General features: G+C 50.5%; 1 protein-coding gene across 1 annotated transcript; it reads right to left on the bottom strand.

The window, feature by feature from the left end:
- Window positions 1-1,418: 1,418 nt before the first annotated feature.
- On the bottom strand, window positions 1,419-12,935 carry YWHAH (tyrosine 3-monooxygenase/tryptophan 5-monooxygenase activation protein eta). Its single transcript, XM_081114075.1, has 2 exons — window positions 12,660-12,935; window positions 1,419-2,866 (listed from the first exon to the last, which is right to left on the bottom strand). Exons 1-2 carry the CDS (start codon window positions 12,744-12,746, stop codon window positions 2,213-2,215), a joined length of 741 nt encoding a protein of 246 aa, XP_080970201.1. The 5' UTR covers window positions 12,747-12,935; the 3' UTR covers window positions 1,419-2,212.
- Window positions 12,936-13,802: the final 867 nt, after the last annotated feature.

The following is a 13,802-nucleotide window of genomic DNA, read 5'->3' as shown; positions in this document are numbered from 1 at the left end:
GTTGGGGGTTCGATTCCCGGTCAGGGCACATACCTAGGTTTCGGGGTAAGGGTGTGTATGGGAGGCAAGCGATGTTTCTCTCTAAAATCAACTGAGCCAATCTGTTGGTTCCAGGCACGGCACTGGAGGTGCTAACAATTGTGAGGGGCTGGAGTCATCACCTGAGGAAGAGTCCAACTGGTAATGCTGAACCTCAAGTCTTGGGGAGCAAGAAATGGGGAGCATGCTTAAGAGCAGGGGTCCTCAAACTACGGCCCGCGGGCCACATGAGGCCGGCCGAAAACATTTATCCGGCCCGCCCGGTGTTTTTGCCGCTGCCTGTCCTGCTTAGCAGCCAACTCGTCCCGGGCCCGCAGTGCGCATGTGTGGAATGTCTGAGGGACAGTGAACTGGCCCCTGTTTAAAAAGTTTGAGGACCTCTGCTTAAGAGTTTAGGTCTTTTTCTTTTTAACTCACACGGAGGTTCATTTTTCAATTTTAAAGACTACTCAAAGCTTTCTTAATATTAATCAGTAAAGGTTATTTCAGGAATCCAGGTTGTGTCCCTAACATTTTATGACACCTAATACAGGAAAAATATTAAGAAAATTTGAGGGCCAGCTGGTGTGGCTCAGCGGCTGAGTGTCAACCCCAGCACTAAGAGGTCGCTGGTCGTTTCCCAGTCACTGGCACATGCCCAGGTTGTGGCTCAATCCCCAATGTCAGGCGTGCAGGAGGCAGCCAATCAATGATTCTGTCTCATCATTGATGTTTCTATCTCTCTCCCTCTCTCCAAAATCAGTATTTTTTTTAAAAAAAAGGTTTAAAAATAAATTTTTGAGGACATGTATAAGCTCAGTATGTACCTTGAGTTTAAATACCAACCAGCATCCATAGGGTGGGACAAACACCCTCCCTCCCAAGCTAAACTCGGGCCTGGCCTTTCAGAGGCTCCCATTAAGCACCAGTTTTCAGGGAGAGTGAGCGGGTAAGAGAGGCTATGTTGGTCCTAACCAGTTTGGCTCAGTGGATAGAGCATCGGCCTGCGGACTGAAGGGTCCCAGGTTCGATTCCGGTCAAGGGCATGCACCTTGGTTGCGGGCACATCCCCAGTAGGGAGTGTGCAGGAGGCAGCTGATCGATGTTTCTCTCTCATCGATGTTTCTAACTCTTTATCCTGCTCCCTTCCTCTCTGTAAAAAGTCAATAAAATATATTTTTAAAAAAAGAGAGAGAGGCTATGTTGGCTGGGCTCACAGAAAACTATTTAAAATGCAGGAGTCTTATGTGTATATTACAAAATGTGTAATGGAACCAGCAGGTAAAAGAACTTATTGTGTGAAAAACGCTTCATATTTGAGACACAAACCAGGATTCAAGGTGGTGAGCTGCTACACAGCTCCTTGAGGAGGGGAAATGAAGACCACACGCCTAGCGATATCCCCAAAGCAGCATTTATTTACCCACTGAATTCCAAAACATTTAATTTAGAAGTCTGGCATTTCAATAATTACCCATCTTGATTGACAGGGGCTGACACACGTGGTGCTGTCAGGATACACAAGGACAATAGCCAAAGGGTTACAAAAAATAAATCCATGATTCTTAAACAATCGCAACCAAAACAAAGTTACAGGTATCAAAACTTTAGATGCACTGCATTTAAGAAGGTTTGTGCACATCATAACTTAAAGAGGCAAAACAAGGCGCTACTGAAACCTCACGTGAACAGTTTATATAAAGCTGACGGAAAGAAGGGAGTGTTCTCTTTGTATCAGCTTCCCTTAACAGTTTTCCATTAGTTGAAGGAAGAAGAGGTGGGAGGGATGAATTCTTTTTTGCATGCACAAGATGTACTGCTTATTAACAAAACACTATCAGCTCATTTTAAATGGATCTTTTAAATATCATTGTAGCCGGTTTTGGCTAATTCTCCTTTCTAAACTTCCCCATCGCTTTCACAACTACCGACAGGCATAGTAAAATGCCTCATTCAGAACGCACTTGTCTACACAATTCAAAAGAAAGTTCCCGTGGGCTCCAAGCAACCATCGATCCAGCTATGCCCATGAAGATGGATCTGAAACTGCTTCCCAGGGGGCGGGGGAGCAGATCTGAGTAGCGGCGCTGCCAATACAGAGAGGTTTAGCACTAGATATTTAGTGATTGTGGCGAGGAAGAATCAGTGATGAGGGGGGCGGTGGGTGGAGGAAGGGCGGGAACCTGCAGGCTCTTCAGTTGCCTTCTCCTGCTTCTTCATCCTGCTGGTCGCTCGTCCAGAGGGTGAGGTTGTCTCGCAGCAACTGCATGATGAGCGTGGAGTCCTTATAGGAATCCTCGTTTAGTGTGTCCAGCTCAGCTATGGCGTCATCGAAGGCTTGTTTGGCTAAGAGGCAGGCCTGCTCGGGCGCATTCTGGATCTCATAGTAGAACACGGAGAAGTTGAGGGCCAGGCCCAGCCGGATGGGGTGCGTCGGCTGCATGTGCTCTTTGCTGATTTCAAAGGCTTCCTTGTAGGCCGCCTCGGAAGCTTCGACCACACTGTTTTTCTTCTCGCCGGAAGCCACCTCCGCCAGGTAGCGGTAGTAGTCGCCCTTCATCTTCAGGTAGAACACCTTGCTCTCGTACTGGAAGTCGTTGCAGTTCTTGATGAGGAACTTGTCCAGCAGGGCCAGGACGTCGTTGCACACCGTTTCCAGCTCCTTCTCGATCTTCTCCCGGTAAGCCTTCACTTTCTCCAGCTTCTTCTCGTTCCCGTCGGCCATGGTCTTCTGCTCGATGCTGCTGATGACCCTCCAGGAAGATCGCCTGGCGCCAACCACGTTCTTGTAGGCCACAGAGAGGAGGTTTCGATCTTCATTGGAGAGAGGTTCGTTGAGCTCTGTCACCTGCAAAATGCCGAAGATATTAACACTGAGATCCTAGTCCGAAAATCTTGGAAAGCCTTCCCTTCATTCTAACCAACAACCCTTCTCGAAAGCAAGATTATGGACAAGCCAGTCTGGAGGAAAACCAATCAGACACGGATCCTATCTGAAGGAAGACTGTAAGCTCACCAAATAAACAAATACTTGAGACTCATAAGGGTTTTGAGAAATCCCTAATCCAGACCTTATAAGATGTTGCCTTCACCTTGGCAGAGGTATGGGGGGAAGGTAACCATGGGAAGGTTGTGAGGGGATGGTACATAAAGGTGGGTGGAAAAGCCCGAAGGTTCAGCTATTCTGCAAAAGATATTCTCGACAATAAGATCGTGCGATTCCTTTGTCAAATGTTCAAAACTTACAGATCAGAAGTCTGTTCCAGATTCTACTCCCAGCTTTATATTCTAGAAAGAAGCAATGAAACCGCCCTCATATACATATTAATAGGTAAGCGCTTCACAGAGGAGATCAAACACCACACAGTCTAAGGGCCAGTTTCAGCCCGTGTGGTTCCGTGGAATCCCACTGGGACGCCCAGCCCTCCCTCCGCTAAGACAAAGCGGATGCATTAGGGACAGTAAAGTGACCCCGGCCTCCGCCCTGAAAGGAAGTAGAGCTACTCGGCAGCGAGCTTCGCTCCACCTACCTGACAGGAAACCCTGACTGGCCATCAAGGATGGAAGCACCAACTGCTTTACCTGGTACTGTTACATGTGACAAGCTGCAAGTTCCATTACGTAGTTCTCCATGCCGCCACCTCCAAGCTATGTCATTGGTAGAAGAACAATGGACTGTGTTGTTGCTAAACTTTGTCCCCCAAAAAGTTCTGTTGAAGTCCGAATCTGTAGCACCTGGTTATGTGACCTTATTTGGAAGTAGGACCTTTGCAGATATAATCAGTTAAGATGAAGTCATACTGCATTAGGGTGGATCCTACATCCAATGATTGCTGCCCTTATAAGGAAAAGGAGGTTTCGAGGCAAACAAACACAGAGAACACCCTGTGATGGTGGAGGCAGAAACTGGAGTGCCGTGTCTACAAGCCCAGGAACACCAATGACAACCAGGAGCTAGGACAGAGGCGAGGGGAGTTCTGCCCCAAAGCTTCGGAGGGAGCACAGCTCTGCACGTTTCTGCTGTTGGAAGCCACCCAACGGGTGGGACTTTGGGGGGCAGCACTAGGAAACTAATGCAAACTTGGAGTAAAAAAACCTCGGTCCAGGCCTCAGCAAGGCCAGGAAGTTGCTACACTGGCCTGTATCGTCTATAAAGTAGGGCGATTCCTTAATTATATGACCTGCTGGTCAAGAGAAGCACTTGGGAAACCATAAAATAACCAACAACAGAAAGGTCTTACTGTAAGTCAAACCAAGTAAGGACAGAACCTCCTCCAGTGGAGGGGAAAAGCCAAGTTCAATGGAGAAAGCTATTAACAGCATATTAAAAACAGACACGCTTAACACGGACTGAGGAGACTGAGCAGTGGAGAATCCGAGATTTTAAAAACGAACATAAGCAACAAATGTAATCATTTTGTGTAAAATTAGGAAACTTGTGCCAAGTTCTTAAAAAATGAAACAAGCAATTATGCACTACCGCCCAACTCTTCAACAAAGCCCGGACAAAACAAAAATACCAGCTCCCTCTCTAATCTATTTATTTCCCTGTCCCCAGTTCCCTATTCCTTTGCCATGATCCTTAGCCTGGATTTTCTCCTCCTCTGCCAACTCAATGATGCCAACCCCCTTCTCTCTTCAGCCTTGTCTTTGCCTACAAGCCGCCTCCTGCCCATTCCCCCAGGGCAGCTGCCTGCAGCCAGGTTCCCCATTCCTCCTCATGCCGGCCGAGTGGGGTCTCTTAGCTCTGTGGTCTCTGTGATCTGCCAGTCTCTCTACTCACCCACATCCATGCTCCCTTCAACTCGTTGAAGACCTGTAACCCGACTAGTTTTCCCCAACAGTCAGTACCTTTAATCATCATCTGTTTATTAGAAACATAGTCTTTGTAGATATTTGTTTGATAATTTGGTCTTTTAAGGAAGAAACCCTCATAAATCGAAATTCTGTCTCAAATACTCTGAAGTCTCAGAATGCTCGAATCCTCTAGATTCTCGAGTCTAGAATAACTCTTTTCCAGGGCCAATAGTCAATAAAACATAACCTGAAGCAAGAACAGAATTTGGAGAGCCCCCTAGATCTTGCAGTAAGTACATCTGACTAAGCCACTTGACATGAAAATGCTAATGTCTCCATCCGGAGTCCCGTTACTCTCCATCCTTGACTGATGAAGCTGCTTGTTAGGCTGCTGCAAAGTTACACAAAGTAACTCTCCACAGTGCATATCTGAGACACATTACATACCACACAGGATGTTCGTACCAAGGCCACCTGGAGTTTAGCCTGAGCTCGGGTGTGACCCGGCATAAATCACCTTTCATCAAAAGCAAAAGGGGGATCAGCCCAAATGATCTCCAAGGACCGCAGCGCCCAAATCCGAGGCTCCCATTTTTCCTGACAGATAAAAGGCCTGGTGAAGGCACGAGGCTGATGTCACTAATGTACATGAAATGTGGGTGTACCTGTGCATTTCAGGAATTCATGCAGCATTCCCTTTCTCCCTCAGAAATAAACTGCCAGAGAAGGCTACTGGGCAGTATTTTTAATGACACCTCCACAAGGAAAATAATTTACTAGGAGGTTTCGTGTTTATGTAACAATCACCTGGTTGCCTGCCAGTCTGAGTGAATCACCGTCAGCATCAGCTGAGGGTGACTAACATCACCAGGCAAGCCCTGTGCCCAGAACCCCAGCCAGGACCCAACTGGATACATTTAAATATGGTATTTCCTTTATCATCCTGGCTTACAACTCAGTTAACAAAGAGTAACTTATGGAATGAAGATAGGTTTATTACTTGATCAAATAACTCAAGAAAACTGGGAGTGTTCCCAGATGGGAAGAAAAATTATAGGTCAAAGGAAAATCAGATGGCCCATTAAAACAAAACAGATTCCTAGCCGGTGCTGACTGGCGATACTTGTTGTAAATAACCTTCATAATATTAGTTAGCCCAGTTCCCAACACTTCAAATTCCAAAAGACTGGAGCCAGGAGACCCAGAGAGAAGTCTAGTCCTGCACTAAGCGGGGCAGACACTGGGAGGCGATGTGGCCTAATGGGAAGAAAGGAAAGCACTGCCTGCTGGTCCCACCCACACGGACACGGAACCAACATGATCATCTGGGGATTCTATGGGGATGACTTCCTGCGTCTCTGTAATCATGGTTCCCAATGAGGAACATGAAGGCAAGACAGAGAATTGTCAAGATGGAAGAGACCTAGACCATGGCCCTCAACCTTCCTTCCGCTCTGATGCCGCAGGTCAGCTGCCCTCTTGCAGCGGCTCAAGGCACTAAGCCTTCGCATGTCACCCCATCTGTGAGGGCTCCCCCACCTCTGCTCACAGCCCCCTGCCTTCTCCTCCTGCTCTCTCCCCACCTCGTTCCCTCCTGCTTACACTCCTCTGTAAATCTTGAATTGGTGGGCCCTGCTCTCCACTTCCTTTAAGGACGGGCTCCTTGTCAGCCACAGGACTGGTATCCTTACCACACAGCCTTGGGCCACACCAACTCCCAGGCCTGGGCACTCCCTTCCCCCTTCTCTCTGCTTCCACATTACACAGCATGACGAAGAAAAGTCACAAATAACCTGGCCTACCATGAATTCACTTCTCTTCCTATGACACTGCTGGCTTACTCAGAAATCCCTCAGGGCCTCCTCCCACTAACTCACCAGGCAATAAACTATTCGTTTGCGAGTAAAAATAGATCCACTGCTAAAAATAGCACAGGGAGTATTTGGGAAAACTTAAAGTTCTTATTCTGGGAAACAGCCAGCCTTAAAAGTAATACTGAGCAAACAAAAATCCCATCCCCGAGCGGCCAGGCCACAGCTGAGGCTGTTACTTCCCCTGAATGGCACTCCCACCCTTCACAGCTACTCCACACACTACCACCCCACCTTCCATCGTTGCCCCACCCACACACTACCAGCTAGTTTGCTTTTGATACTAGTTTATAACAGAAGAAAACGATTTTCATAAACAGATAAACAACCACATCACAAAATCTTCAGGCTTCTGTGGCAGAGTCCTATACATCTGTACATGTTTTCTTTTTTAAAGTGAGTTAGAGGGATGAAAGCTTTCTTGGCTGACTCTCCCTCGAGTCAAAGCCCTGAAAGTGAGGATTCTGCCTGGTTCCAAGCTGGCAAGTCACCATCCGTCACCACTTGCCCAGGCCAGGAAAGACCGCGCCCTGTCCTCGCCAGGGTGAGGCTGCAGGTCTGTAAGGCCACCAGGGGCTCAACTGCCAGCTGAGAGCAGATGAGTTCAGGTAGTTAATATCTACTCAAGCTTAGTATTCATGAAAACAGCCACCCTTGTACCACTGAGACTGCCTGGGTCCTGCTCTTGACCTGACTGGACATTTTTGCAGGAACTGGCAGGAGTTGAATACAACCCCATGTGAATGGCATTACTGCAGCACCACACTGAAGGTTTCCGAAGCTGTGCCAGGCTCTGATCACAGGAAAGTGCCAACACCCATCACCAGAGAGGAATGCCATGGCAGCAAGGAGGAGGGCGACAGAAAATAGGTGGCCTCCACTTGGACACTAACGATTTTCCTAACAACCTAAAGCCTGAAATCTGGGGGTCTATGGGCTTATAAAATATAAAGGCAACACAGAAAAACAACTGGTGCCAAGTGCACCCGTTTCTTAAAATACATTATAATTTAACACAGCCCTGCACTTAATTCATAGCAGGGACTCAAAGCCCATTAGTATTTTCAATTAAGCTTAAAAAATCTTGGTCTTCAAGAGAATAAGCAAAATCCTGTCCTGACCAGCTTTCTCAGTGGTTAGAGCATCAGCCTGCAGACCAGAGTCTTGTGTTTGATGCCCCCAGTCAAGGGCAGGTACTTGGGTGCCTGCAACCGTGTAGGAGGCAACCAATCAGTCACTCTCGTTGCTCCTCCCCCACCCCTCCCCCACTCTCTCTAGAATCAATGGAAAAAATATCCTCGGGTGAGGAAAAAAATTAAAGTAACTCGGTTGGTTGATGAACCAGGTGGTCACGGTTCCATTCCAGATCAGGGCACATGCCCAAGGTTGCAGGCTCAATCCCCAATAGGGGGTATGCAGGAGGCAGCCAATCAATGATTCTCATCATTGTTTTTCTCTCTCAAATCAATGTATTTAAAAAATAAAATAAGAGAAAAAGCAAAATCCAAATGTGTGATTTTGCCTTTTATGCTCCTCTGCTGCAGCTAAGATCTGTTAAGTAGTAGATTCTGGTTTTATTTTTTTAATTGACTTGAAAGGAAGGAGGGAGGGAAAGGCAAGCATTGATTTGCATTCATTAGTTGATTCTGTATGTGCCCTAACTGGGAATAGAACCTGAAACCTCAACATATTGGGATGATGCTCTAACCAACTGAGCTACCGAGCCAGGGCCAGTAGATTCCATTCCTAATCAAACGGCAAAAATAACTTACATCTAATAGATGAGCTTTTGTGTTCAGGAAGCCCACTGACGTAAAAGGCTTAGAATTTCATCACTGATAATGACAACGGCTAATATACCAGAACGTATACTAGAAATATTATCCCTTAGCCTCACGGGGCACTAACATATGGTAAAGTGAGAGTTCTAAATTTAAGAGTTCAAATCCTGGCTTTACAACTTGACCATGAGAAAATTAAACTCTAAATTCCTTTTGTAAAATAAAGTTAACAGTATCTATCCAGAGTGGTTATGAAGATTGACTGAGAACGCACACATGGAATAACAGACAACATTTACTGAGTGCCTAATAAGTCAAATGATAAATTCCACAAACTTGATGAATTATAACATGGAAAATACATTTGGGGTACTCCCTTACAAACTATATTCTGGAAAACAGCCTACCACTAATATAGAATTCCAGACAGGAGAAAATACCTTTTGGGTTCCTTTAAGGCAGTGGTGGGTTCCTTGATTGTGGGAGCTCTTCTGGAGATATTTCAGAAACCCCAAACCCAGACAGGGGCCACCACTCTCACTTCGTGCAGCAAAGCTGTGAACTGTTCGCTATCTGAAGCGCCTTTTAACTGAGACATTGCAAGAATCCAGAGCCTTCTTCCTTCCTCAGACAATAGATGACAAAGCCGTAATTAAATTTCAAATGTCTGCTTAGTGGGAAACGGGACTCGCTCGTTTCCATCTACATTTCGGGCTGTAGTCCCCGTGTGGTTTCAGGGTTTCACACTAACCACAGTGTTGGTGCGCCTCAAAGCATGTTAGCTTTACACTCTCTCGCCCGGGCCACTCGGCAGCTCTCCTTTCACACGGCACCTGCTCACCTCCCATTTTCCATATCTCACAGCTGTCGGATAAGCGCCCTTTGCCCCCGCCTGGGCCAGGTGCCTCTTCCTCTCTGACTCCTGCTTCCTTAACCGCAGCTTTGTTTCCTGCACTACCGATCCCCAAGCCCTTCCCATGGATTTCTGCCCATGCTTTGTCAGGGCTGAGAAACACGTGGGGTTCTAGAATCTTTCGATGTCTCTTCCCACTATCATCCTCCATATAAGCTACTACGTATGAGGTGAGGAGCTTGAAGGCACTCCTGTATTTTGCCTGAGACATTTCCTGCCTCTTCAAATTTAGGAGTGAGTGGGGAATGGCAGTTCTCAGCTGATTGAGACACCGATTCCGATGCCCATGACTTTTCTTAGTGCTTACCCACAGCCTCCTCCAGGTGGCGCTGGTATCATTAAAACATGGATCATCACAAGCAGGCAGTATTATTAGATGCCCATTTATATGATAAAGGGAAAAAGAAAAGTTAGAGGAACGAAGACCGAAAATCAGCGTGACAGTTACACCAACATTAGCTTTACACTGCAGAGGACCCAAAGCCCAGATATGTTTCAAGGTCACAGAGTGGTGGCCTCAGAACACTCCTCCACTCAGGTGTGCTGCTCCGTTCTCCTCACAGCAGTCTACTTACCTGCCTGGGGGAAAACCCACATAAAGCCAGAGGGCTTCTAGAATTCACTCTTTTCAAAAGCTCTTAAGGCCTGTGACATTAATAAAATGGAGACTTGAGTCTTCTCAATAACATTAAGAATGTAACATACAGCCCTAGCCGGTTTGGCTCAGTGGATAGAGCGTCTGCCTGTGGACTGAAGGGTCCCAGGTTCGATTCTGGTCAAGGGCATGTACCTCGGTTGCTGGCAAATCCCCAGTAGGGAGTGTGCAGGAGGCAGTTGATCGATGTTTCTCTCTCATCAATGTTTCTAACTCTCTATGCCTCTCCCTTCCTCTCTGTAAAAAAATCAATAAAATATATGTATTTTTAAAAATGTAACGTACAAACATCAACTTAGTTTTCCCACTGACCCTGCCAAGTCCTTTCCAATAAACATATTCCACTAATTTCGATGACAAAAATATTTTTTAATAGAAGAAACAAGCATATTGACACATAAGAAAGGTTCTTATTTTTTTTTTTTTTTTTTTACAGGAGTTACCTTGAGGAAGTGGCTTATCACAATTCTGAGATGACATGATTACAGCTTGGATTGACTTTTTGATGCTGGCTGGCTTATCCAGCCCATCCATCAGTTCAGTCCGGCTATCAGATTCCCCACACATGGCGGATCCGTGGGTTTGTGAAATACTATACCCCACAAGCCTCAGAGAAAAACTGGACACAAGTCGCTGCGAGAAAGCCTTTTTCCAAGCCTGGATATGAAGAACAGAAAGCCCACGTTTTCTCGCCCCAAACTATTTCTTCTGCTGTTTCTCCCTCCCTTCTTCTCTTCCCTCCCACTTGCGGGTGCCTCGGTTTCCTATCGCCCAGAACACACCTTCTAGTCCTTTTGCCGTAACCTCCATTCACCTTCTTTCAGGCCTCATGCCTTCATTCCCCAAAAGGCTCCAACACCCACAGGGTGAAGCCAGGGCCCCCCTAAAATATCCAGAGAGGCCCCCCCCCAATCCCAGCACCACTCAGTTACTGGGGAGAAGAGGTCACTTAAGTGACTCGCTGTGTGGACAGAAGTGGCTTTATCGCCAAGAAATTAAAGCTCAGGGCCTCTTCCAAGGAAATGAGGCCACACGGCCAGTCCTGATTGTGAAAGTTTTCCAAAACGACTATCTTTTCCATTTATTTTCTTAAACAGGGCCTCCAGAACCGCAGACTGCAGTTCCAAAGCCAGATGGCCCAGGTGTGGGTGAAAAGCCCTTATCTAACCCACACCATGCCCTGTCACCACTGAGCCAACAACTGGGCTGCGGGTTGTGGTTTCCATTTCCAAACCCGCCTTGTTCGTGGGCACTCCTGGAAACACAACGCTTCAAGCGTGTTTCTTACCTGGATAATCCCAAACCCCGACCTCATCAACATCCTCCATGTCACATTAATATCAAAAGCCTTACAAGGAGCTTTTCGGATGACTCAGAAATTTCAGGGTTCCTCTGGATGTGTCGCTTCTCCCCTAAAAAATCCCCTCACAGAGGCCGTCAAAAAGGGCAAATGAGCTATGACCGAGGGAAGTAATTCTCAAACTTCAGCCCACTAAAATCTGCCAGGAGAGCCAGTAAAAAATGCAGATTTCTGGGGCCCACCCCCTCCCTCCCCCATAGTCTGAGACTCTTTGGGTCTAAGGTGGGGCCCCGGCGAATCCTTCCAGGTCTCAGGAGGTTGCACACGGGATGCACAGATAGGCTGGTGGCCGCGGTTGTAGCTCTACCCCTGTGTGACCTTGAGGCAGAGAGAAGTAACGTGCATTTTAGAGAGAACGTGAAGATAAGGTTGAGAGACAGGGACAGTAACAGGATAACTGCAACTCCCAGAAACGCAGGTGGAGGGTGTCTGAGCCACGGTTAGGGTGTGGCTGCCCCCACCCCCCACCCCCGAATCCTCCACCAGAAATCAGGCTGCAGAAGCGATCTGTGGGGGTGATCCCTGAGGGTCTGGAGCCTGCAAAGGCACTGGCTCCTCGCGCTCAGGAGTCACGCCTCATCCTCATCCTCAGCTGCGGGCAGATGGGCACAGCCTCACACCAGGGAGCGGGGCCCCAGGCCCGCCGTCCTCCCGCCCAAGCCCACGCCCAGGCTGCAGGAGGGGAGTCTCCCGCACACAAAGCCGGACCCCCGGGCGTGGGGAGCTGGGACAAGCACGATTCGAGCGAGCCGAGCCGAACAGACCCGGAATTACAGACCAGGTCGTGGCAGCGAGAAAACAGGAGAGACAGGGCGCCACGAGCTAGGCGATTCTTTATTGCAAGTTGGGGTGCGGAGGACGGCAAGCGGGGAGTGAGCCCCAGGTCTGCAAGAACGCTCTAGGAGGACCGTGTCTGCCCCCCCGACCCCTCGGGCCACCCCCGCCCCCCAAGCGGGGCTCCGAGCTGGGAGGCGACGACCCCCACCCGCCCACCCACCCGCGGGGGACCCCGTCACCCGCCCGCCCATCAGGGCTGCACGCGCGACCCCGACTGGCTCCCTCCCGGGAGACCCCACCCGAGTCCGGCCGCAGGAAATGGCGGGGACGCCCAGCGGGCGCGGGAAGTACGGGCTACGGGCGGGCGGCCGCGCCCAACGGGGTCGCGGGGTCGCCCCGGGCCCGGAGGGAGCCGCCGCCGGGCCTCCCCTCCCGCCCCCACGCCGGGGCCCCCCCGGCCGGCCACCCGGGCTCTCGGCGCGCTCACCGCCTTCATGGCGGAGGCCATGTCGTCGTAGCGCTCCGCCTGCTCGGCCAGCCGCGCCCGCTGCAGCAGCTGCTCCCGGTCCCCCATGTCGCTGTGGCTCGGCCTCGCCTCGCGCCCCGCACCGCTCGATCGCTAACTCGCTCGCCCGCTCGCTCCCGGGTCGCCGAGGAGGCCGCCGCCGCGCACGCGCACTGGCTCGCCGGCCGCCCGAGGCTCCGCTGCCGCAGCGCCGCTCGCGCCCTCTCGCTGGCTCGCCCCGCGCGCTGTGGCCGCCGCCGCCGCCGCCGCCGAGGGAGGAGAGGCTGCTGCCGAGGGGCGGGGCGCGCTGGAGGGCGCCTGCGCAGTGGGAGCCGCCGGGGCGGGCGGCGGGGAGCGGCGGGAGTGGGAGGGGGGAAGGGCGGGCCGGCCCTAACGGTCTATTTCAAGGTGACGTCACCTACTATAAATAGCTGTCGCCGCGGCCCCGCCCCCCCGAGCCGCGCATGCGCCCTGTGCGTGCTGCAGTCTGCCGCCGCAGCGAGAGGTGGGAGCGGGGACGCGGGGCGCACTGCGGGCTGGAGGAGGGGGCGCGGGGGTGGCTCCTGCGCCGGCAGCGCGTGGGCGCACCCCACCCAGAACAGCGCCCCCGAAGCCAGGCGAGAGGTCTGGCCGGAGAAGGACCCGAAACGCAAATAAACCTGGTGCTTGGAGCATCCGGGAGGCCGAGTGCCCGGAGGGGCGGGTCGAACCCGCCCAGCCCTCTCGCCCGCCCCGAGCCCCGCTGGGCCACACCCTGCACCGGCCCGGGCGAGATCGCGTCGGGCCTTTGGGAAAGTCCCCCCCCCTCCCACGCACACACACACCCAGATCAATGCGCGACCTGCCCCACCCAGATCAATGGCGTTAGGCATTCTGTATTTGCCTTGAGAGGAGGGACACACCTACTAGGGGCCGGCCCTAGGCCATGCCTTTAGGGTACAATCTCACAACCCACCGGGCAGGTGGGCACGGCTGGGCTCTCCGTTCTTTCAAAGCCAGGCTAGTGACTTGCTCAAGGTTACACAGCCTGTGAGTGGGGGGGACCAGGATCTGAGTTCAAACCCAGCCTGGACTTCCTCCTGTGCCAAAGAGAGGGGTGAAAGGCTGGCTGGTCACTAAGCCCCT

This window comes from Myotis nattereri (genome assembly GCF_964212035.1).
Source record: "Myotis nattereri genome assembly, chromosome: 19".
Lineage (NCBI taxonomy): Eukaryota > Metazoa > Chordata > Mammalia > Chiroptera > Vespertilionidae > Myotis > Myotis nattereri.
This window is presented reverse-complemented; position numbering and strand designations above follow the sequence as displayed.